At 45.0% G+C, this 21,824-nt stretch overlaps 12 protein-coding genes across 12 annotated transcripts; 9 read left to right on the top strand and 3 right to left on the bottom strand.

Moving 5' to 3' along the window:
• Positions 1 to 113: 113 nt before the first annotated feature.
• Positions 114 to 2,597, top strand: V2V93DRAFT_239688 (heat shock protein 70 family). Its single transcript, XM_066907084.1, has 3 exons — positions 114 to 277; positions 336 to 695; positions 762 to 2,597. Exons 1-3 carry the CDS (start codon positions 218 to 220, stop codon positions 2,184 to 2,186), a joined length of 1,845 nt encoding a protein of 614 aa, XP_066765677.1. The 5' UTR covers positions 114 to 217; the 3' UTR covers positions 2,187 to 2,597.
• V2V93DRAFT_369688 (uncharacterized protein) lies at positions 2,541 to 4,275 on the bottom strand. Its single transcript, XM_066910084.1, has 5 exons — positions 3,899 to 4,275; positions 3,751 to 3,832; positions 3,534 to 3,690; positions 3,028 to 3,439; positions 2,541 to 2,954 (listed from the first exon to the last, which is right to left on the bottom strand). The coding sequence occupies exons 1-5, from the start codon at positions 4,059 to 4,061 to the stop codon at positions 2,851 to 2,853; spliced, it is 918 nt and encodes a 305-aa protein (XP_066765676.1). The 5' UTR covers positions 4,062 to 4,275; the 3' UTR covers positions 2,541 to 2,850.
• A 47-nt stretch (positions 4,276 to 4,322) lies between these two features.
• Positions 4,323 to 4,820, top strand: V2V93DRAFT_358911 (uncharacterized protein; the record flags this gene model as incomplete). The annotated part of the gene is made up of 1 exon (XM_066908076.1): positions 4,323 to 4,820. One exon carries the CDS (start codon positions 4,323 to 4,325, stop codon positions 4,818 to 4,820), a length of 498 nt encoding a protein of 165 aa, XP_066765675.1.
• A 173-nt stretch (positions 4,821 to 4,993) lies between these two features.
• Positions 4,994 to 7,141, top strand: V2V93DRAFT_239348 (uncharacterized protein). The gene is made up of 3 exons (XM_066907082.1): positions 4,994 to 5,185; positions 5,248 to 6,445; positions 6,510 to 7,141. The coding sequence occupies exons 1-3, from the start codon at positions 5,166 to 5,168 to the stop codon at positions 7,110 to 7,112; spliced, it is 1,821 nt and encodes a 606-aa protein (XP_066765674.1). The 5' UTR covers positions 4,994 to 5,165; the 3' UTR covers positions 7,113 to 7,141.
• Positions 7,142 to 9,183, bottom strand: V2V93DRAFT_239377 (phosphate transporter). Its single transcript, XM_066907083.1, has 3 exons — positions 8,897 to 9,183; positions 8,685 to 8,812; positions 7,142 to 8,621 (listed from the first exon to the last, which is right to left on the bottom strand). Exons 1-3 carry the CDS (start codon positions 8,989 to 8,991, stop codon positions 7,171 to 7,173), a joined length of 1,674 nt encoding a protein of 557 aa, XP_066765673.1. The 5' UTR covers positions 8,992 to 9,183; the 3' UTR covers positions 7,142 to 7,170.
• A 1,078-nt stretch (positions 9,184 to 10,261) lies between these two features.
• V2V93DRAFT_369680 (uncharacterized protein) lies at positions 10,262 to 12,449 on the top strand. The gene is made up of 3 exons (XM_066910083.1): positions 10,262 to 10,324; positions 10,657 to 10,749; positions 11,269 to 12,449. The coding sequence occupies exons 1-3, from the start codon at positions 10,292 to 10,294 to the stop codon at positions 12,247 to 12,249; spliced, it is 1,107 nt and encodes a 368-aa protein (XP_066765672.1). The 5' UTR covers positions 10,262 to 10,291; the 3' UTR covers positions 12,250 to 12,449.
• A 112-nt stretch (positions 12,450 to 12,561) lies between these two features.
• On the top strand, positions 12,562 to 13,891 carry V2V93DRAFT_335369 (ubiquitin-conjugating enzyme/RWD-like protein). Its single transcript, XM_066907721.1, has 6 exons — positions 12,562 to 12,656; positions 12,712 to 12,826; positions 12,895 to 13,079; positions 13,190 to 13,269; positions 13,335 to 13,402; positions 13,484 to 13,891. The coding sequence occupies exons 1-6, from the start codon at positions 12,654 to 12,656 to the stop codon at positions 13,591 to 13,593; spliced, it is 561 nt and encodes a 186-aa protein (XP_066765671.1). The 5' UTR covers positions 12,562 to 12,653; the 3' UTR covers positions 13,594 to 13,891.
• On the bottom strand, positions 13,692 to 14,968 carry V2V93DRAFT_369671 (NUDIX hydrolase domain-like protein). Its single transcript, XM_066910082.1, has 8 exons — positions 14,841 to 14,968; positions 14,762 to 14,788; positions 14,674 to 14,710; positions 14,561 to 14,617; positions 14,413 to 14,495; positions 14,206 to 14,341; positions 14,011 to 14,124; positions 13,692 to 13,943 (listed from the first exon to the last, which is right to left on the bottom strand). The coding sequence occupies exons 1-8, from the start codon at positions 14,880 to 14,882 to the stop codon at positions 13,825 to 13,827; spliced, it is 615 nt and encodes a 204-aa protein (XP_066765670.1). The 5' UTR covers positions 14,883 to 14,968; the 3' UTR covers positions 13,692 to 13,824.
• A 77-nt stretch (positions 14,969 to 15,045) lies between these two features.
• Positions 15,046 to 16,415, top strand: V2V93DRAFT_386338 (regulator of volume decrease after cellular swelling-domain-containing protein). The gene is made up of 2 exons (XM_066912270.1): positions 15,046 to 15,679; positions 15,747 to 16,415. The coding sequence occupies exons 1-2, from the start codon at positions 15,471 to 15,473 to the stop codon at positions 16,318 to 16,320; spliced, it is 783 nt and encodes a 260-aa protein (XP_066765669.1). The 5' UTR covers positions 15,046 to 15,470; the 3' UTR covers positions 16,321 to 16,415.
• Positions 16,416 to 16,484: 69 nt separating this feature from the next.
• Positions 16,485 to 18,357, top strand: V2V93DRAFT_346401 (pyridoxal-dependent decarboxylase). Its single transcript, XM_066907898.1, has 2 exons — positions 16,485 to 16,930; positions 17,003 to 18,357. The coding sequence occupies exons 1-2, from the start codon at positions 16,624 to 16,626 to the stop codon at positions 18,037 to 18,039; spliced, it is 1,344 nt and encodes a 447-aa protein (XP_066765668.1). The 5' UTR covers positions 16,485 to 16,623; the 3' UTR covers positions 18,040 to 18,357.
• Positions 18,358 to 18,494: 137 nt separating this feature from the next.
• On the top strand, positions 18,495 to 19,677 carry V2V93DRAFT_380277 (uncharacterized protein; the record flags this gene model as incomplete). Its single annotated transcript, XM_066912052.1, has 2 exons — positions 18,495 to 19,000; positions 19,065 to 19,677. The coding sequence occupies 2 exons, from the start codon at positions 18,495 to 18,497 to the stop codon at positions 19,675 to 19,677; spliced, it is 1,119 nt and encodes a 372-aa protein (XP_066765667.1).
• Positions 19,678 to 20,223: 546 nt separating this feature from the next.
• On the top strand, positions 20,224 to 21,718 carry V2V93DRAFT_391263 (hemolysin-III related-domain-containing protein; the record flags this gene model as incomplete). The annotated part of the gene is made up of 2 exons (XM_066912432.1): positions 20,224 to 20,427; positions 20,483 to 21,718. The coding sequence occupies 2 exons, from the start codon at positions 20,224 to 20,226 to the stop codon at positions 21,716 to 21,718; spliced, it is 1,440 nt and encodes a 479-aa protein (XP_066765666.1).
• Positions 21,719 to 21,824: the final 106 nt, after the last annotated feature.

Raw genomic sequence — 21,824 nt, 5'->3', positions numbered from 1 at the left:
CCACCCTCGGTGCCCGTTTCAACTCGAATGGAAAGGTCCAGGGTACCGTCATTGGTATCGATTTGGGAACAACTAGTATGTCGTCTTTTGTTTGGTGTTGGCATTTAGTAGTATAACGATGACTGACTCGGATTCTTACTTAGACTCGGCTGTTGCCTTGATGGAGGGTATGTCTACTTTCACGGTTTAGTGACTTGTTTTTGAATCATGCCTGACCATGAATTTGCGTACAGGAAAAGTTGCAAAGGTTCTGGAAAACAGTGAGGGTGCCCGAACAGTAAGTTTTCTTTCTAAGTCACGATATATAAACTCCGTTACTAATTCGTCATTCGTAGACACCTTCCGTTGTCGCCTTCACCGCCGACGGTGAACGATTGGTTGGTGTTCCCGCCAAGCGTCAGGCCGTCGTCAACCCCGAAAACACTCTTTTTGCCACCAAGCGTCTCATCGGGCGACGGTTCGAGGATGCTGAGGTCCAGAAAGATATCAAGCAGGTTCCCTACAAGATCGTCAAGCACACTAACGGTGACGCCTGGGTTGAGGCCCGTGGCGAGAGATACTCTCCTTCGCAAATTGGAGGTTTCGTGCTTAACAAGATGAAGGAGACTGCTGAGGGATACCTTGGCAAGTCTGTCAAGAACGCCGTTGTTACCGTTCCTGCTTACTTCAACGATGCTCAGCGTCAGGCTACTAAGGTGTGTTTATGCAGAATTTGCATTGTAAATGACAAGAATAATATTTTGTTACTAACACTGATTTAGGACGCTGGTCAGATTGGTGGTTTGAACGTTTTGCGTGTTGTCAACGAGCCCACTGCTGCCGCTCTTGCTTACGGTCTCGACAAGGAGAGCGACCGTGTTGTTGCCGTCTTTGATCTCGGTGGTGGTACTTTCGATATCTCTATTCTTGAGATCCAGGGTGGTGTTTTTGAGGTTAAGTCTACCAACGGAGACACCCATCTCGGAGGAGAGGATTTCGATATTGTTCTCGTTCGTCAGCTTGTCGAGCAGTTCAAGAAGGACAGCGGTCTTGATCTCCAAGATGACAGAATGGCCATCCAGCGTATTCGTGAGGCTGCTGAGAAGGCCAAGATTGAGCTTTCGTCGACTGTTTCGACTGAGATCAACCTTCCTTTCATCACTGCTGACGCTACTGGTCCTAAGCACATCAACACCAAACTTACGCGTGCTCAGTTTGAGACCACTGTCGATCCGTTGATCAAGCGTACTGTTGAACCTGTCAAGAAGGCCCTTAAGGACGCCGGATTGACTTCGTCGCAGATCGATGAGGTTATCCTTGTTGGTGGAATGACCCGCATGCCCAAAGTAACTGAGACTGTCAAGGGCATTTTCAACAAGGATCCCGTTAAGTCGGTTAACCCTGATGAGGCTGTTGCCATGGGTGCTGCCATCCAGGGAGGTGTTCTTTCTGGAGAGGTCATGGATATTTTGCTTTTGGACGTTACTCCTTTGTCACTTGGAATCGAGACTCTTGGAGGTGTCTTCACGCGTTTGATTAACCGTAACACCACCATTCCTACCAAGAAGTCGCAGGTGTTTTCTACTGCCGCATCGGGCCAGACTTCGGTTGAGATCCGAGTTTTCCAAGGTGAGCGTGAGCTTGTTCGCGACAACAAGTTGATTGGAAACTTCACTTTGTCAGGTATCCCACCTGCACCTAAGGGAGTTCCACAGATTGAGGTCTCGTTTGATATTGACGCTGATGGAATTATCAACGTGCACGCACGCGACCGTGCTACTAACAAGGATGCCTCGATCACCGTTGCTGGATCCTCTGGTTTGTCTGATGCCGAGATTGAGAACATGGTCAACGATGCTGAGAAGTTCCGCGAGCAAGACAAGGAGCGTCGCGAGGCTATTGAGGCCGCCAACCGCGCCGACAGCATCTGTAACGATACCGATTCTGCGCTTGCTGACTTTGCTGAGCAGATCGACAAGGCTGAGGCCGAGAAGTTGCGTGGGTTGATTGCTGAGTTACGTGAGCTTGTTGCCAAGGCGCAGGCTGGCGAGGAGGTTCCTTCTGAGTCGTTGAAGGCTAAGGGTGATGAAGTCCAGCAGAACTCGCTCAAGCTTTTCGAGATGGTATACAAGAAGAAGGCCGAGCAGGAGAACAGCAGCGGAAGCAGTTCGTCAGAAGGTCCTTCTGATGGCGAGAAGAAGGAGTAAAGCGAGATTCAAAAAAATTGCAAAATAGCTGACTTTGCGTAATTGACAGTACTGTTGGATCGTTTGTTTTCTTCTTCAAGTGAAAAGAAAAAATGAGGAATATCTTTTTGTAATATATGATTTGGAAGGGTGTCTTTTTTTATTATTATTTTATTTTCTGTCTTCTTTTTTCCTCGTTTTCTAGTTTATCTAGTGAATTATTCTCCTGCTCCATTTTTTTTTGTATATATTGATGCTATTTTTTTCTCTTTGTCTTCTCATGAGGAAATAAAATAAAATGAAGCATTCTCTCCCTTATTTTTATTTATATTTCAGACGAATTTTTTTCTTGCAAAGACGAGAGAATAGAAAGAGATGGAGTGGATGGAGAATGGGATGAATTTTCTGAATGTGGAATTTTTGATCAAAACATTATAAAGGTAAGACCCAATTTTGCAAACTGTTTTGTTTTTCAACTCGCTATTCAGTGTACCAAACTCTTTGGATAGAGAGATGGGTGGCAACAGAAATTAGATTTATGATTTTGTTTCTATCTAGAAATATAAAAAGATTACCCGCACCAATAAAAACCACTCGTTCGTGAGAAAACATTTGGTTCAACAAAACCAGAAGTTTTAAGAATTAATCCAAAAACAAAGAGGGAAATCAATTCATAGAAATCAATTTAGAAAGCAAAAACCATATCCTCGAGTTTGGAAACTGGTCTCGCCTTTTCATAGCCAAGTTCAGCCGTAGCTTTTTTCATAACGCTCACCATAGGAGGGGGTCCTAATTTTGATAAACTCATTAGATCTGCATTTTATTGTAAATTGTTTTTTTTTTCAAGAAAGGGAAGACATACCGCACAACAAGATCTTGACATCGGGAGCAGGAGCAGGGCACCAAGCCTTAATCATCTCGGGGGTGACGAAACCAACGCCGCCGGTCCATCCTTCCTTGGGATTATTCAACACATAATGAACATTAAAGTTGGAATGCTTAGCAGCAAGCTCATCGAGGTCATCCTTGAGAAGAATATCATCTTCATTGACGTTGGCGAAAATCAGATTGATCTCGGTCTTGTCGGCAGGGTTCTTGACAATCGCGCGGATAATTTGAAGCATTGGGGTAATACCCGTGCCACCGGCAATCATTCCAAACGCACGAACAAGACCGGGCGTATAGACAAAGGCACCTTTGGGTCCACGCACGCGAATGCTCTGGCCGACTCTCACACCTGCGATGTACTTTGAGATGTTACCGGTAGGATATGACTATACGAATCTAGTTTAGTATACTGCCTTGACTCCCAAAAAAAAAAAAATTTAAAAAAAAAAATAAAAAGAAAAAAATTAGAAAAAGACGCACCTTGATAAGAAGATCAAAGTACCCACGTTCGTCATCAGAAGAGGCAGGAGTGTACGAGCGAACAACCTCCTTGCCGTCAATGACGGCCGAGATTGAGACGTGCTGGCCGATGGGCAGGCCGAGGATGTCGTTAGGACTAGGCAGAGCAAATCGGTAACTGGGAGAGTGTTAGTGCTTCAGTAAACACGGGGCTATTAAGAGAAAGAAGAAAACCGACATTGCGACGTTGTGTGAGAGAATTGTCTTCTCTTTGAGCTCAAACTCTTGAAAGACGTCAGGCTTGAGGACCTTGCGCGATCCTGGAGAGAGTAAGGATGAGCGTTAGATACTTGTTAACGGACGAGGATGATAGTGGAGTTGCTTACGACCACGCCAAATTTTGAAAGCGGCCAAAGTTGTGGCAAAGAGAACAGAATAGAGGATCCAGTCGGGCTTAACGATGAGGGTGCCTACAATGATGAGAGCGTAGGGGATGTAGAGCCCGTGGAGGGGGGTTGAGAGGAGGGTGGCTTTGTCCTGGGAGGCCATTGAATAGATAAAAGAAGAAAAGAAGAGGGAAATAGAGGAAAAAGACTGCACAACCCGGATTAAAAGTGTGGATGGCAAAGTGAAGAAGAGAAGGTAGAATTAGAAGAAGCGCAGGAAATTATAGCAGAGAGATTATAGCAGAACAGCTCGGACAAAGTAAAGTGGGTGCGTGGGGCTGAGAAGCAGTCCAGAGTTGATCCGCGTTCATCACCCACATTTTGCTTGTCGCCGGCCGCTGATTTCTTGACAGTCTCCTGCACCATGCTCCTGCTCCTGCTGCGTCTCCTGCTGCTACTGCTGCTACTGCTGCCACTTCTCTGGACGGCTGCGTCTTCGTTTTCTTGTGCCGCGATGGATAAGTGCAAAGAGGCCGCTCTTCGCGCAGTGACAGCCCCGGCACGAGTTGTTCCGACAGAGCCCGCACACCTAGTCTGTTTTTATTTTCGTGAGATCTCTCATTCTTTTCCGAGCTGCTCAATGTTCAAGGGACAGCTCTCCGCTGACAGCTTCTGCGCTCAATCCCGTCCTCGTTCATGGCTGTGTCTGTACAATGAGTGTACTGTACAGGCTGCTGCTCACTATATCGCTTCCAGCATACGCTATCTCAGCACGCACTGCGCGCTCACATCTACTCAATTGAAAGTCTATACTTCCAATGGTGCTCAAATACCATCTATAAACCCTTCTAATCTATTAAATCAATATTCTATGTTCGATAATGCATGCGTTCTTGCTTCTCGGGCTAGCCGATTCGCCTAAAAATTCCCTACTGATTTTCTATGAAAATTGAATTTTTAAAATTCACGCTACTAAAAACTCATTTTATCGAAACGCCAGTATGCGCGGCGTTGCGAGCGAAAGAAATAAAAATTCTGACTCTAGAATCAGTCCAGGAATACGCCTGTAAATCAGACACTACCTTTATAATAGTACACTTTTCAATTTCGGTTGGAAGGCTGTATAGCAGGCAATTTTAAATTACAGAGATATGCAATATTAGCTAATGTGTGCTGGGAATTCTCATTTGTCTCTTTCAGTTGATCGGCCTTAATATATCCTTTCCTATTCAATTTCTCATTGATTACGCCACTGTCATAGCCAGTTATGATTGGCGAGGTTGAGAAGTAAGTGTATAGACAGACTTTGGACTATAAATCAAATTACCATATTAACCCATATGCACCAGCTCGCCTCCAAGCACACCGTCAACACAAAGCATACCACCGTCCCCGGCATCATACACCGACTCGGGCTCTCCATCAGACGCGGCTCCTCCGCAAAACCCTTCAAATTTCGCAAACAATCTTTTTCGGAAAATAATTCGTCGCGAAGTAGTAGCATCTTCAGAGGAAAATGGAGAACCGCTGCGGAAACGGCAACGAACTCGTGCGTCTGTAGATGAGGAGGATGCAGAGGATGAAGATAGCAGATACAGTGCTACTGCTAGTTCTTCTTCAATCACGAGTAGTATAGAGCAGAGGGATGCAAAAGCTCCTTTAAAGAATGCAAAAAAGGAAAAGAAGAAAAGACAGCGAGAGCAAAGGAAGGCACAGAAAGCAGCAGCAGCAGCAGCAGCAGCAGCGGCGGCGACGGCTCACCAATTCGAATCCCCAATTCCTATACAGACAAATACCTCACAGACGAATAATTCACAGACAAATGCTTCACAGTCAAATACTTCACAGACGACTACATCTCATAGCCGCGACACAGTTGATATACCCGACGACACTCCCGAAATAATAACCATTGACGACTCAATTTGTTCGGCCAATCCAATAGAGATAAAAGATGATACCAACAATCCTCTCACTTATGAAGACGACGATGATATTGAAGAACTACCGAAAGGGACAACCCGCCCGCCGCGATTTATCCAACTTGGCGTTGTTGATGGCGTGATTAGTGTTATTGATAACCCTTTCTCTGACGAAGAGGAAAGCGCTTCAAAAGATTCCTCCGACGAAGATATCGACCCCGAAAAGCCTATTGAACGCGCAGATCTGCTAGTCAAGCCCGCTTCCAAAAAACGCAGACGTGAACTCGAAGCTGCAGCAGACGAGGCAAACCGCGCCGCTGTCGAATCATCAGCTCAAGATTTAGTCGAACAACGCGGTGAGGGCAGATATTTCGGATTCATCGACGACTCTAGCCGCAAGGAACTAGTTTGTATAAACTGCCATCAACCGGGTCACATGGCTGCTGATTGCCAAGTATTAGTTTGCAAGGCATGCGGCGAGAGTGGTGACCACCTGACAAGGAATTGTCCAAAGAGTAAGCGATGCTCGAATTGCAACAAGCTTGGACACTCCGCATTTGCGTGTAAAGAGCCCAGACGAGATATTTATTGCCAGAGATGTCGATCTAGTTTACATGGCCCAGAAGTATGTGCTGTCCTGTATTTTTTTGAAGCGATTTCTTAAAGGTGTGCATTATTAACGAATATAGACGTGCCCAACTATCTGGAGATACTACAGATATGCACCCACAAATGCCCAAAAACCAGTACAAACGATGTTTTGCTACAACTGCGCAGCAGAAGGACATTACGGCGACGAATGTCCATCATCTAGACCACCGCTACAGGCATTTGGCGAGGGATCTGTCTTTTCTATATCTTCTCTACCAGAGAACTATAAACTTGACAGCCGGTTGGCAGAAATTGTAAACACCAAGCGAGCAAGGAATAATGGATCGAGAGCACCACCGCCGCCGCCACCACCACCTCGAACTGCGCCGCCGCCTACACCTCGTCAACCACCACCACCCCCGTCGCAAAATAGCAACCTTCGTTATTCGCGTGATGACTACAGACGCAATAGTAACCGCAGCCAGCATTTACAATATGATGCCGACGACCGCCAAGATTGGCTTTCGAGACGTCGTCCTCAGCAGAATTCGCATTCGCCTAGAGGTAGCAATGGCGGAGGTAATAGAGGCGGCAGACCTGCTGTTGTGAGCGGGAGTGTGAGTCTTGCGCCGTCAAAGGGGAATAAGTTTAAGCAGCGCTATAAAGCTGGCAAAGAGGCGGTAAAGAGATTGCTAAAATAGAAGTTTATTTCTATGAAACCAAACAAGTTTTAAATAATGAAAGATATCAAAATATCAGTTAATATTCCCGCATATAGTGCGGTGCATTAATTATGAATGCACACAACCCACCCGAGATTAACCCAGCACAGGGCACCGTTAACATCCACCCTAAATAACACCAGCCAACCATCCTATAATTAACTGCTTTGACATCGCCGCTACAGAGGCCAACAAACACCGTAGCGCCGACAATGCTTTGCGTAGTCGACACCGGCAACGCGAGTCTCGTCGCCAAGATTGTTGTTAGTGCGGCCCCTAGTTCCATTGCAAACCCGCGAGAGGGCGAATGGAGCGTGAGTCTGTTGCCGAGGTTGCGCATGACGTGGTAGCCATATGTCCAGAGACCAAGAACGATTGCCAAGGAGCCGTAGAGGAGGATCCAGAGCGGTACGCTGGTGTGAGTGCCGAGAGTGTTCGTCTTCCAGATCACGAAGATTGTCGAAAGCGGGCCTACTGCATTTGACACGTCGTTTGCGCCATGGGCAAAAGATGTTGTGGCGGCGGTGAGTGCTTGCAGGAACGAGTAAAGGTGTTCTACCTTGTTGTCGTAGTGTTGCGCATGTAAGTTTCGTCTTTGCACGTCGCCTGCGAGAAAGCTAGACGAGGAAGATAGAACATCTTGTCTGATACCATGCGTGAATGCGCGCCAAAGTCGGGTTGTACAGCCGTGGATATTATACCATTTCATGTCGGCGCCATCATCAATGAAGCGCTCGAGACGACAGAACAGTCTGTCAAGAGCCGTGTCATGGGTAGCGGTAGTGGTATTGACAGGCAAATCGGCAGAGCGTTTGGTGTACCTATCTCGCTCCTCATCTGTAGAATGTACAGCAGTGCTATGGGTATAATAATCGTTGACAACATCAACGCCATCCGGACGAGGCGGTACTATTCCTCGCTTGTATAGCAATACTCCCATGAAAACATGATACCACCTTAAAGTCCAGTCCTCATCAATCACGCGTCGTCGATAGAATGGTAAAAAGAAAAGGAGGTATACAATTAAAGTCACTACCGCGGTAGCTATCACTGCACAAATAATGACGAGCGTTGAAGGATTTCCGGTTTCTGTACCGCCGTTCCAGATGATTACAAGACAGAGAACAGAAGCTGTGAAACAGTAATAGACCGGCAAGACGTAAAACGCATTGCGCAATCTTTTTTCTTCTCTTTCCAACACACAAATTTTTGTAAACAAAAACAGTATAGATGCAAATACGCCAGCCAAAACCGGTGCCACAAACCACGAGACGGCAATCTGCGCGACCCCAGACCATCCCCAAAGAATAGAGTCGGTGCCAAAACACGCCAAACCGGAACCTATTATCGCGCCAACTATTGAGTGAGTTGTAGAAACTGGAGCCCCGATTCGGGTGGCAAAAGTTAGCCAGAGAGAGGAGCCTATTACTGCTGTTACCATTGCAAGGAGTAGTGTCGCCGGAGACTCCGCGAATAAGTCGATGTCGACTGGACTGTGTTAGCATGAACATTATAAACACAATATTGTAGTCGCAAAAGGAGAAGACACACTGATTTTATTACGAATGGTCTCACTGACGCGATTGCCTAGAATCATAGCTCCAGAGAATTCACATATAGCAGCGATGCACATTGCCTGAGGATAAGTGAGCGAACGAGAAGAGACTGAAGTCGCAAATCTGGACACTCAAAAGTCAACACTTTTCCCATTTCATCATTACAAACTGCAACCAAACCAAAAACATAAAAAAAAAAAGACATACGAGCTTGCTACATCGTTGGCTCCTATATTCCAGGCGTCGAGAAAGGCAAAGATCATGCCGATGGCGAAGAGATAGTCGAATTGGTGAAGCGGCATGATCTACTCAATTCTTCTAAAAAAAAAAGATGATGATGCGGAAATTGAAAAAGCAAAACAAAAATAATAGACCACAACATGATACTATAAGTAGAGTACAGAATTGAGCGAGAACAAGGACCGAGAATCAAGGATAAAGAACAAAGAACTGAAAACTGATAATTATGAATAACCTGTTGGGAGATAACAAGGAGCGAAGTGCGAACTCCCCGCACTATAAGGGGTTGGTGTTGTAGATATGAAGAAATGAGGATTGATCTTAATTTTCCGTTGTGCACGTAGCAGAAGAAGTACTCAGTTCGAGCTGAAGAACGTTTAACAGTAATGGAAGACTTTTAAAGTAGGTAATTGTCGCAGTTCAGAGGGTGATTGATAAAGAGAGAAAGAGCGGATTAGAAGTGGCAGGAATCAGAAAAGTATAATACTTGCCACTAATAATACAAGAAATTAATGTGATGATGAGTATTCTAATGAAGCAGGGTGATTCGAGTGCATTACATTCTTATTCTTAAAAAGAGAAAGGGAAATAGATAGAAAGTATATTTGATATCGTTGGCAGTATTGAGTAAGCGATGAGCACAACAGACGAGATGCACTCAGATAGTAGTTTAGCCGCACTTTTCTTATCAGACAATTGACAGGAAGACAACGTCAGAAGAAGTAAGCATCGATGCTCGATTAATCTTGATCGATGCGACACTTACTAGCTGTACTAGCTGTCTATAGGCTCAGTGGCGATGCTAGGCTTTAGTGGCTTGCACCTGCACGGGTCCGACACCTCGAATAACCAATGCCTGTCGTTCTGTGTACCCCTATTGCATCTTATTATTAGTCGAATATTTGTTTAGAGAAAAGGGAGCAGAGCAGAGTAGGCAAACCAGGCAGACTATCATCAAATCATGTGACTGTGCTCTACTTTCCCATGTTGAAGGTTTGCTTGTTTAAGCTCCTTCGCTGACTATTCGGCACTGACATTTTCCACCAGCTTCACCAACCATACTTAGCCCTATTAGCAGGAGCCTTGCCTCTTCAATAATTGCCTGTCTACATCTTCCTCACCTTTGCCCTTCCCTTTGTGCGGCCTCCGTCGGCTACCTATGAGTTTAGGTCCGCTGTCAACTCTCTACCGCCTCTATCAGCGGGTCCACCCATTAGCCAGCTTCACCCTAGCCCTACACTTGCATCAGTCCCAATCAGGACTAGCGCACTACGCCTGCGACTTTACTTAACCTCTTGCTGCCCTCTTCCGCTTGCCTTCTTCCCCAGCACGCTCCTAGCCGTCCACTCCCCATATACTGCCATGTCTTCCACCGTTGTTTCACAGGCCCCTATCGTATGTTTCCTTTTGTTTTTTTCCGAGTATTGCCATTGTCCCTGCAGCCGCTTTTCTTCTGGTTACGCCTTGTAAGCGTGCACTGCACTTGTGTGCGTACGCTTGCGTGTGGGCGCTTGTATGCCATCGAGTATATGTGTGCTTGTGTGCGCGCAGGTTTGCATGTTGACTCACATGTCTACCTGCCTGTCTAATTGTATTGGACCGTTATGGTTTCACTCGGTAGAAGCATTGTTAGACCATTTATCTGGCCGACTACGCCGTTGCAGGTGTTCTGGCGTCCGTACTCGACACTTATTTTTTTTATACTCGTCTGACACTATTTTATCTAGCTGGCCAAGTACCTCGACCTTCCCCAGAAGGGCAAGGTTATCGCCGAGTACGTCTGGATTGACGGTACTAATGGTCTCCGCACCAAGGGCCGGGTACGTTTCTATTCGTTTTTTTTGCAATTTATTCTAGTTCTATATTACTCTGCTTGTTTGCGAAGTCAATTCAACCGGGTAGAGGATGATGTGACTCGTTCGAAATCAGCTGCTCTGCTCAAATTTTCAGAGATTGCAATGAGAAATAGAGTGTAACATAGATTGGCATTTATAGGTGTCAAGCAGATAAGAGCTATCTTATTTGTTTTACGCCTTTTCGTCGACCGTGGTTGGTTGACTCACTATTCTTAGGCGAAGCTCGGGACTTGACTGAAATCTTCTGGCATCGGCCGCCGTCGCCCGCAAACGTCCGTCTCGAAAAAAAAAGACCCTTACCCTAATCTATTTTCATTTCCTTCTCGTGATTGGTTGATTTTTGCAGTAGGAGCGGGTACTGTTTAATAGAGCCTCACACGACCACTCAGATATATGGACCGAGTTGAATTGACTGTGCAACTGCACTAGCAGAGCTGTAGAACCGGCAGCAAAATCATCATACTAATGACTTTTGACTTATAGACCCTTGACAAGAAGCCCAAGTCGATTGATGAGCTTCCCGAGTGGAACTTTGACGGTTCCTCAACCGAGCAGGCGCCCGGCCACGATTCTGATGTCTACCTGAGACCTGTTGCCATGTACGACGATCCGTTCCGAAGAGGTGACAACATTCTTGTTCTCGCCGAGACCTACAACAGCGACGGCACTCCCAACAAGAAGAACCACCGTGCTGCTGCCGCGAAGCTCTTCGAGGCCCACAAGGGTGAAGAGATATGGTTCGGTATCGAGCAGGAGTACACTCTCTTTGACCAGTACGGAGATGTCTACGGATGGCCCAAGGGAGGTTTCCCTGGCCCCCAGGGCCCTTACTACTGCGGTGTCGGTACCGGCAAGGTCTACGCCCGTGATGTTATCGAGGCTCACTACCGTGCCTGCCTCTACGCCGGTGTTAACGTATCTGGTATCAACGCCGAGGTCATGCCCTCCCAGTGGGAGTTCCAGGTCGGACCCAACCTTGGAATTAGCATGGGTGACGAGCTCTGGATGGCTCGTTACATTCTCGAGCGTGTTGCTGAGGACTTTGGCGTCAAGGTCTCGTTCCACCCCAAGCCCCTCCAGGGAGACTGGAACGGTGCCGGTTGCCACACCAACGTCTCGACCAAGTCTATGCGCGTCGAGGGCGGTATGGCCCACATTGAGTCTGCCATCGAGAAGCTGTCTAAGCGTCACTTGGAGCACATTGGTGTCTACGGTGAGGATAACGAGAAGCGTTTGACCGGCAAACACGAGACTGCCTCAATCACCCAGTTCTCGTCCGGTGTTGCCAACCGTGGCTGCTCCATTCGTATCCCCCGCTCAGTCTCTAAGGATGGCTACGGATACTTTGAGGACCGTCGCCCGGCTTCCAACATTGATCCCTACCTCGTCACCGGAATCATGGTTGAGACCGTCTGCGGCTCGATTGATGGTGTCGATATGGTTGCTGAAGCTACCCGCGACTAAATCTGTATTCTTTTACCTTTATAATTCGATGTCTTTTTTTTTGTATGTTTAGTAACACAATTTGACTGTAAATGAATGCATTTTTCTCTCCGTTGATATTCTTATTTATGTGTATAATGGAATTTTTGAAGCTTTGTTTTTTCTAGTTTCTAATGAAGTGAAATAAATCAAGCAATGAGGCAATATTGATTGGATAACTAAACAAAGATTGATGTAAAGTAATAAAAATAATGAAAGTAAGCATAAAGGGGTTTGTGCAAGACTAAGTAAGAATCGCAGATTGGCGCTCGGACTCGCGAGTTTGTGTGTGCCTCGTGAGCATTTAGCAATCGATTTATCTGCGCGGATATTATTTCCTTATCGCAATAATATATATAGTTATATATTAGAGAATTTAATTAACGATGGTATGCATTTAATATAGTGTTTAAAAGGATGACGGCACTGACAAGTTTGGAATAGTTGAAAATCTGGAGTATGAAGCAGCAGCAGCAGCAGCAGCAAAAGGAAGCGGCTGCTAATGGCGACGGAGTAGTAAAGAAGAAAGTAACTGCTGCTCAGATTCGCGTCCAGAAAGGTGCGATAATATGCAGTATATCTATTTAGATTATAAGAAGCCGAACCGGGAGATTAACATTCATATAGATCTTACCGAGTTGTCGCTTCCGTCGACTATGAAGACACATTTTCCTAATCCGGATGATTTATTGAATTTTGAGGTTACTATTGAGCCTGATGAGGGAATGTATCAAGGCGGAAGATTCAATTTCACGTTCAAGATCAATAATAACTTTCCGCATGAGCCGCCAAAGGTTAAATGTACTCAGAAGGTATGTATTGTTTGGACAACCCTCTCTTCATCTGAGGATTCTCTATGAGAGAAACTGTCTGTGTGTGTGCGAATTATAAGATGGAGTATCTGACTGTATGCTGATTATAGATTTATCACCCGAATATCGATTTGGATGGTAATGTGTGCTTGAATATTCTTCGTGAAGACTGGAAACCCGTGCTTAACCTGTATGAGTCTACATAACATTTGATCTTCTATTTCGGTCAAATACCAATCTAATATGATTTTTTAGAAACGCTGTTCTTGTTGGATTACAATATCTCTTTTTGGAGCCGAATGCATCAGACCCTCTAAATAAAGGTACTCTCTCACCCCATTTATTTCTGCTCATTTCGTATAAGCACGCGGTATTAACCATCTTGTTTTTTTTAAATTCTACAGAGGCAGCATTAGACTTACAACGCAACCGCGACGTATTTAAGCGCAACGTGCGAAACTCGATGAGGGGAGGCGCCGTCAGCGGCGAAAGCTTTGACGTCGTAACTAAATAGATCTGTTTTCTTTTAAGTGCGTTTCTCATTTTAATATTTGCTATCGTGTAGGATGGGCGTAATTGGTAACATTTGATACGTTTAATTTGCAATCTTATTTTCTTTATTTCATGGTTTAATTTCCAGTTTTTTTTTTTTGGTTACACTTAGCTATGCATATTTTATCTTTTATTTATAAACTTCATGAAAAGAAATAATAGTAGTATTTACCAGTGAGGAGAGAAGTGAAAGTTACAAGGCGTATTTACGCGCAACGAGGATTCCCTCAGCGATATTCATCAATCGCGCATCTAATACGTATCCTTCCTTTGCAAGTGCTTCAAGACGCTCAGGGAATTCTTTGAGGGGAACTTAAGCAATTGAACACCGTTAGATCAGTCTACCTATTTACGAGAATTCAGAAATGAGAAAACATACCTGTGAAATTTTCAATGAATTCGCCGTCTTCAAGTTGTTGCTTTGGCGTCTTATTTCTCTCGTCATTCAAATCAATCGAGACTTGCACCAACTTCAAATTCGTATTACAGAAACCTTTATTTCAAATGAAGAAATCAATACAGTCAGTTATTAAACTCACACAGTCGCTCATCACTTTAGACAATGTAATCATACCAGGATCGCAGAAAAGGATAGGACTGCTATGGAAGGCTTTTCCTATATACCCGGTTTCTTCGAGTAGTTCGCGTTCGGCGCACTGTTCGGGAGTCTCATTTTTATCGAGCAGTCCAGCAGGAAACTCAATAACAACCTTTTATACGGATAACTGTCAGTTTTTGATCTGAGAGCGAGCCGAGAGAGAGAGCGAGAAAGAGAACGTACACCGTTAACTGGGGGACGGAATTGGCGCTGGAGAAGGATTTCGGGACCGCTTGGCTTCTCAAAGATCGCTAGGATACCGACGCCTGTGAATGTTAAAATTAACTAACCTGAATTCTTAAAGCGATCGATAGGAAGCAAGAGAAAATACCATCTACATCGCTACCTTCCACACGAGTCTGTCGCGAGCAGAATTCCCAGTCGCGAGCTATATTTTATAACGTTAGATTATACAATTGTAAAATGACAAAGTAATCCACAAACCTTTCCCGTTTGGGTCATTGTAGTAGACTTTTTGAATCTGAGATTGTCAATATAAGAAAATTGCTGAAAGTGAAACCAGGATACCTACTTTAACCCATCGTGCGTCTTCGGATTTCTGAATGTAGTTAGTCATAAGCACAATACAAACACAGAGATCATAGAATTACCAAATCCTTAACATCAGTGATCTTGGCATTTGTCAAAGCCATTTCAAGTTACTCAGAAAATCAAAAGCTATGTTTGTTTATAAAGGTTATAATAGTCTGAGGACAGATTGGTTTGAGATTTCGATACCGTGCGGCTTTGCTGCAGCAGCCAGGATATTAGGATGAATGTAGTTTAAAATATTGTTTTTGTATATTTCGTCTATCAAAGCAATCTTTTGAAATGTTATCTATTAATAATAATTCTACTTAATTATTTTATCTCGTCTTTTTGTTGGACATATACTAGTTGTCGTGTATAGGCGGATGTACTCATATTTGAGGTCACCAGTGCATAATACGGCACCCTTTCTTTAACATATACTGTTCATAACAGTTGATATTTGCTGACATCTATCTGACATCTATCTGACATATATTTGACATTTCACAGGCTCTTTTTTCATCTCGTAGTTACACTCCCTTGTCTTTAAAAATCCATCTTCAGCTTTACAAGGGAATCTCTGCTCCAAATATCCTAACCCTATGACCTAGTCGACTTCATCCCTGAAAATGGGCATGCAGTATTTATTATCACTCATTCAAATCTTGATATATGCTATCCACGACGTGATCAAATAGAAGAAGGCGAAAATGACAATTACAGTAATAAACTCGTTACCTTCATTTTCAAGTCTACGGACACCAATTGATGACGAGAACGTGAGGATCGCACAAGACGGCGAAAATAATGAGCTATATTATTATTCCGCGAGGAGAAAGGTTACTGCTCGCCCTGAGGCAATTAGTATATCTGGATTTGGTCAAGTCCTTGGAGAATATGATGTATACGTGTCGCAAAAGTAAGTGGCTTTGTTCGGGCTGTTTCGTGGAAAAGTAATTAGATAAGAAGACTGATTTTTGATCCAGGAGTTTGATATTTTACTCGCGCGAACAAGACAAGGGATTGTCAGTTCCGTATAATCTCATTACAGTCCATGCGATTCAAAGAACTCCATCGGTAGGGTTGTATTTACAACTGGAAAGAATTCCGCTTACTATCGCGGCTGCTGAACATGTAAACGACGACACCAACAACGCCGATGAGGAGGAAGAGGATGAGAACGAAGAGGAACCACATGATCTATTGGAGCTCGTTATAGAAGCACTGGAAGGATATGACACAGACACAGATATTGATCAGCTATTCTCTGCACTGTCTGATTGCTCTGCGTTAAATCCCGACGAATCAGACTCTGAATACGGCGACGACAGCGACGAAGATGATGGAGGGGTACGGGTACTTAGTTCCCGCAACGAAATATATGGTGACGGTCATGAGTGGATAACCGCCGATAATGTAGATCAATTCACGGATATTGCAGTTGAGGGAGAAGATAGGATTGTCGTCAATGTCCAGGAGACTGAGAATGGCAGTAACGGACGATTTGACGATGCGGTCGAAGATGACGAGCAAGTTGCTAAATATCGACGCTTAGAATAGTATTCAATATACATAAAAAAGCCTTTATTTGTTTTCTACTAAACTTGTACATTAATTATATTCTTTTGCTCTTATTAAGTGATGACTGTATATGCTAATATTTATTACTAATCATGATCGCTCTCAATTCACACCCAGAAACCAAGCCCTTGTATCTCTAGTCTCGTCCACCTCTACACACTCTCTCTTCCCACTTTTCTCATACTCCTAACTCCTGTGCCAATCCGCACAGACATTATATCTCCTGCCGCTTGAGGTCCTTCAACTATTCTCCCCCCCTTTTCTCCTCCTTTCCTCACTTCGATGACCGAAGTTGCGACAAATGCTCTGTGTGCATCGTCCTTGACACCTGCACACGACGTCGATGGCGCCGGCTCTCAAGTGACCTCTGTTTCGCGAGCCAAATCCGTGACTTCTGCGAACTTTTCCAATGGATGCGGATACGGACAAACGTTGATTTCGCGGGCTTTGCGTAATCGCGTACAGCAGGTTGATGCGTACTCGTGCGCTGCTGGAGGAGAGGATTCTTTTTTTGTCGCTGATGTTGGAGAAATTTATCGACAGCATGTGCGCTGGAAGCTGAATCTTCCCAGAGTAGAACCTTTTTATGGTATGTTCCTTTTTTAATATTATTTAGAGATTATTGCTTGCGGTGCTGACAGGCCCTGTGTGTGTACTGTAGCTGTCAAGTGTAATCCCGATGTCAAAATCTTGAAATTGCTAGCACGACTCGGTACTGGCTTCGATTGCGCATCGAAGAAGGAGATGGACCTGGTGATGAGTCTTGGTGTATCTCCGTCGCGCATAGTCTATGCGCAACCTTGCAAGGCGGCATCGTTTATCCGCTACGCGGCCCAGCGCGAACTGCGCAAGATGACGTTTGACAATGCCGAAGAATTATACAAGATCAAACGCTACTTTCCCAGCGCTGAATTACTTTTACGAATTGTCACAGATGATTCCGGTGCGCTGTGCCAGTTTTCGATGAAGTATGGCGCTGCGTTGCAGTCTACGGCTACGTTGCTCAAACTTGCGCAAGACCTCGAGCTTAACGTCATTGGCGTTTCGTTTCACGTCGGATCCGGCGCGGCGGGGGGAAAGCCCTTTGTCGATGCCGTACGTAGCGCGTGCAAAGTATTTGACGAGGCTGCCGCTCTCGGTATGACGCTGTCGACGCTAGATGTTGGCGGTGGATTCTGCGATGATAATTTTGAGGAAATTGCTGGCGTTCTAGGTCCCGCTCTCGATGCATATTTTCCGCCTTCTGTGCGCGTAATTGCCGAACCTGGGAGATACTATGTCGCTTCTGCGTTCACGCTTGCCGCGCATGTAATTGCACGTCGCGAAGTGCCACAACTGGCTAGAGTGATGCTGTACCTTAACGACGGTGTGTACGGCAACATGAACTGTATTCTATTTGATCACCAGCAGCCTGTCGTACGTGTTCTGACGCACGCAGGAAGATTTATGTACGGCGATGCGGAGAACTCCAGTGGACTAGTCAAGGCGTCTGTGTGGGGACCTACGTGCGATGGTATCGATTGCGTAACGAGCGAGTGCAACCTGCCGTATGTGCTAGAGGTCGGCGATTGGGTGTACTTTAACGGATTTGGCGCGTATACTTTGTCTGCGGCTACGGGTTTCAATGGATTCAACGATAAGTGTGATGTTGTGTATGTGTGCTCTGAGTATGGTGCAAGATTGCTCTTGGAAGAGTAAATTAGATTACGAGGGCGCACACAATAAGAGCGCGGGATTGGTAGAGGTGGTGGCTATCACCGCGGGTTATCAGTAAACTGTATTCGAGTTTGCGAATGAAAAAAGCAGATGATTGTAGAGCATTTTGCTGTGCTTGAAGGTGGTCAAATTGTGCGTTTATAGAATTTGTGGGGCGGATATCAAAAGTCCTTTTTTTTTTGTATATTGTTAATGTGTATTAAGTCGGTTCTGATTTAAAAAATGCGGGTTTGATAATCTCTTGCAATAAGTGAAGAAGATAAATACAGAGCTTCGGAGTGAAGGCGCAAATTGAAAAGTGACCTTTCTCTCTCCATCATAAACTTGAAATTGTCCTGCGGCTTGAATCGATAATCCGTCACTGATCAACCACACCCAGCAGCTCACAGACAGACAGTGCTAACCGATATCAACACCATTAACAATAGACGAGCAAAATGCTCACGCCACGTCTACAAAGGCTAGCGCTTGGTCCCGATAACTCTCGGCGACCTCCTCAATCTCAAGCATCATCGCAGCCATCCAACCCCGACATCCACCGCATCCTCTTCCTCAATCGCGAGCTGCTCAAAGCGCAGCATCGTATTTTACATGACACTGCTCCACAAAGCTATGTCGATGCAACTAATCGAGAGATGGTGCGTCGTCGCGCTGATTTTCTTACGTTAGTGCTCGAGATTCCGTTTACGGCTGTGCTATGGTTGCTCGAATGGCCTTTACGACGGCTCTTTAGATTGCGAGTTACCTTTAGAAATCCGCGAGATGTCGCACTTGGTAGTGGTCCTATTGGATTAGCTACAGGACGAGCACCTGAATCTTTTGGTCTGAGAGAGGTGTTTGCTGGCATAGTGCCCGAGATTTTGTATGAAACGCGGCTTTCAATGGAATCTAGCCAGCCGGAATATCAATCGTATGCCTCTGTTAACAATGCGCTTGCTTTAGGGTATATTCCGATCTTTTTACTTTTTCTTGTGATCAAAAATCTACTGGTACTGACGTGTGGTTAGCGGTACGTGTGTGCTATGGATACTGCGCTATCCACTCTACGAACATGGCGTACTGCAATCTCTAGGCCTCATCCCCGTATCACAAACACTTCCATTGCAGTCCACAGTAAAAGAAGCATGGCTTGCAATAATCAGCGGCAAAAGGCTCGACCCTCTTTTTATTTCTTTTCTAGAACTCATCAACCATTTTATTTCTTCTATATTTATTCAGAAGATACAGTGGCCGAGACCGCGAAGGCGTGGGTTATTTGCCGATGCAGTATCAATATTCGGAGTCGCTACTGCTGAAATAATTTTGGGAAATATAATAAAAGCACCTATTCGATCATTCCTATATCGATATATAGCGCGGCACGCACTCGAGGCTAAGGGACTCTCTACTGAGATTGTGTACGGTAACTTGGAGTGTGGAAATCTGAGCTCGATGGTCGAAGTCATGATTTGGCAGACTGCTGTTTCGCTGGTGACGCTGTCGGCATATGCTGTTATGATGGTACAGTTACGGAGGTGGATGTATCCCAAGAAGGAGAAAAAGCATGCTGCGGAATCTACCGAGACTTTGACGAATGCGTCGTCATTGTGGGATTTGTTTACTGAGACAGGCCTTCGCTGATAACAGAAGAGTTGTCCATGTTCTGACTCCACATTCATTTGCTTTTGAGCATCTACAGGTCTTTGCTGCAGGTCTTTGCTGCAGGTCTTTGCTGCAGGTCTTTATATGCTTAGTGATTCTGATCGCTGTGTTTTTAGACTAGTATTTGCCTAGCAGCAGTACGGATTTGAAGATGACAGAAAGAGAATTGGCATGTCAGGACTACACTGTACGATACGAGGATTCACTGGATATAGAATAAAGATTTCATTGCAAGCTGGCTCATGAATAGCTACAACAGGTGTAGAGCATGCCGTATTAATTGGATTGGATCTTGTTGGCCCCTTAAATTAAAGTTCAAACCTAATATTATTTTAGAGGGCATTTTTGCAATTAAAGTTTAAGAAAACGCTTTATTTTTACGCCAAACAACTGGAGAGCGGCAAATACAAAAATAAAAGTCTCTAGACTCCGAGTTTGCCTGCGCTGACGGCTTTCTCTGCTTGCCACCTGCATTCTCTGAGGTGGGGTTCTACCTTTTTATTCTTTCCAAAGTCCTTTTTGGATATGTGCGAGAATTCGGACTCAGAGAGTGAGCCTCTGCTAGGTAATCATGGTGGCGAGCAGGCATATCAAAGACGGCCTGCGCCAATAAGGTCCGCTTCGTCGTCTTCGTCGTCGACAAGCTCGTCGCGTCGCCATTCTTTCCACTCGCATTCCAAAAAACTGTCTTTGGATATCGAGTCAATCGAAAGCGTTGTTTTACTAAAAGTGCGTTCATTCTGCTTTGCTTTTCTCACTTGTCAGAAACTGACGAGAACTGTAGCTTGACTTGTTTTTGAGCCATTTGGAGCAGCGACTCAAAGCTCTTGAATCCTACGGCTTATCCCAACTCGACGAAAGCTTCTCGACTGCTTTTGAAACCCTTGACTCCGTACGTGAATCCTGCGGTAGGATAGGTGGTGAGGTAATTGGCGAGAGTTGGTACCGTGGCGAAGCCGTAGTAGCCATTCTCGAGAAGCGATATAGCGAGTCGTGGGTTGCGCGCGGGCCGTTACCGGCAAAAGTTGCGGCAAGTATGAGATTTCTTGAGCAGAAATTGCGCGGACTCGAACAACAATGTTATTCTACTGTTGACGCTACGATGAAAAGCGTTGCCGACTCGAATGTTGTAGGAACGGTGTTTGATCGCAGTATTGAAGCCGCTTTGAGGATTGCACGCACGAGATTAATTACGTACGAGGAGTTACCGCTACAGTGGCGCGAGAACCCGTATATTTGGGGTGGATACCGTTTTTGTGCAACATACACAGAGTGTCTGCTAAGCATGTTCAAGCTCCACAACGAGACGTGTAATATTTGGACACACGGCTTCGGATTTATAATAATGCTTGCTGTCGCGCTGTATTATTACCCTGCATCGCCGATATTTGCGACTATGACGACTTATGACAAGATTGTTTTTGGAATCTTTTTATTTGCTGCATTGAAATGCCTGCTCACGTCAACCATCTGGCATACATTCAACAGTATCGGCATTCTCTCGCATAAAAACCGCTTCGCATGCGTAGATTACACCGGTATTTCGCTTCTTATTGCTTGCTCAATTCTTACGACCCAGTACACTTCATTCTACTGCCAGCCGAATATGCGCACAATTTACATGGGTACGACAGCAATTCTTGGCACCACCGGCGTTTTCTTGGCCTGGCATCCAGCATTTGACCGTGCCGAAAATCGATGGCTACGGATTGTGTTCTTTGTCTGTCTTGCATTATCAGGGATGCTTGCGCTCGTGCACTTGTCCTGGACCCGCGGTATAATGAACACTCTGTTATTCTATCTCCCGATTGTGAAGAGTCTGTTATGTTATACTGTCGGTGTTTTAATTTATGGATTTTTGTTTCCGGAAAGGTTATTACCTGGTCGGATTTTTGACTGGATTGGTGCATCGCATAATTTGTGGCATGTGGCGGTTGTTGGAGGAATCTATTATCACTATACGGCTACTCATAAGTTTCTTAGCAATGCTCGGGAGTTTAGCTGCGCAATGAGGGTATAGATTTTTCTTTATTTGCATTCCCTGTCACCTTGAGTTTTCTTTTTTTTTTTTTTTTTTTTTTTTTCGGATTTCATCCTTTATAATAATTTTTCATTTTATGTTCATC

Source organism: Kockiozyma suomiensis, assembly GCF_038497685.1.
Source record: "Kockiozyma suomiensis strain NRRL Y-17356 unplaced genomic scaffold V2V93scaffold_7, whole genome shotgun sequence".
Taxonomy (NCBI): Eukaryota; Fungi; Ascomycota; class Lipomycetes; order Lipomycetales; family Lipomycetaceae; genus Kockiozyma; species Kockiozyma suomiensis.
The sequence above is the reverse complement of the archived record's forward strand: the minus strand, read 5'-3'. Positions and strand labels throughout refer to the sequence as shown.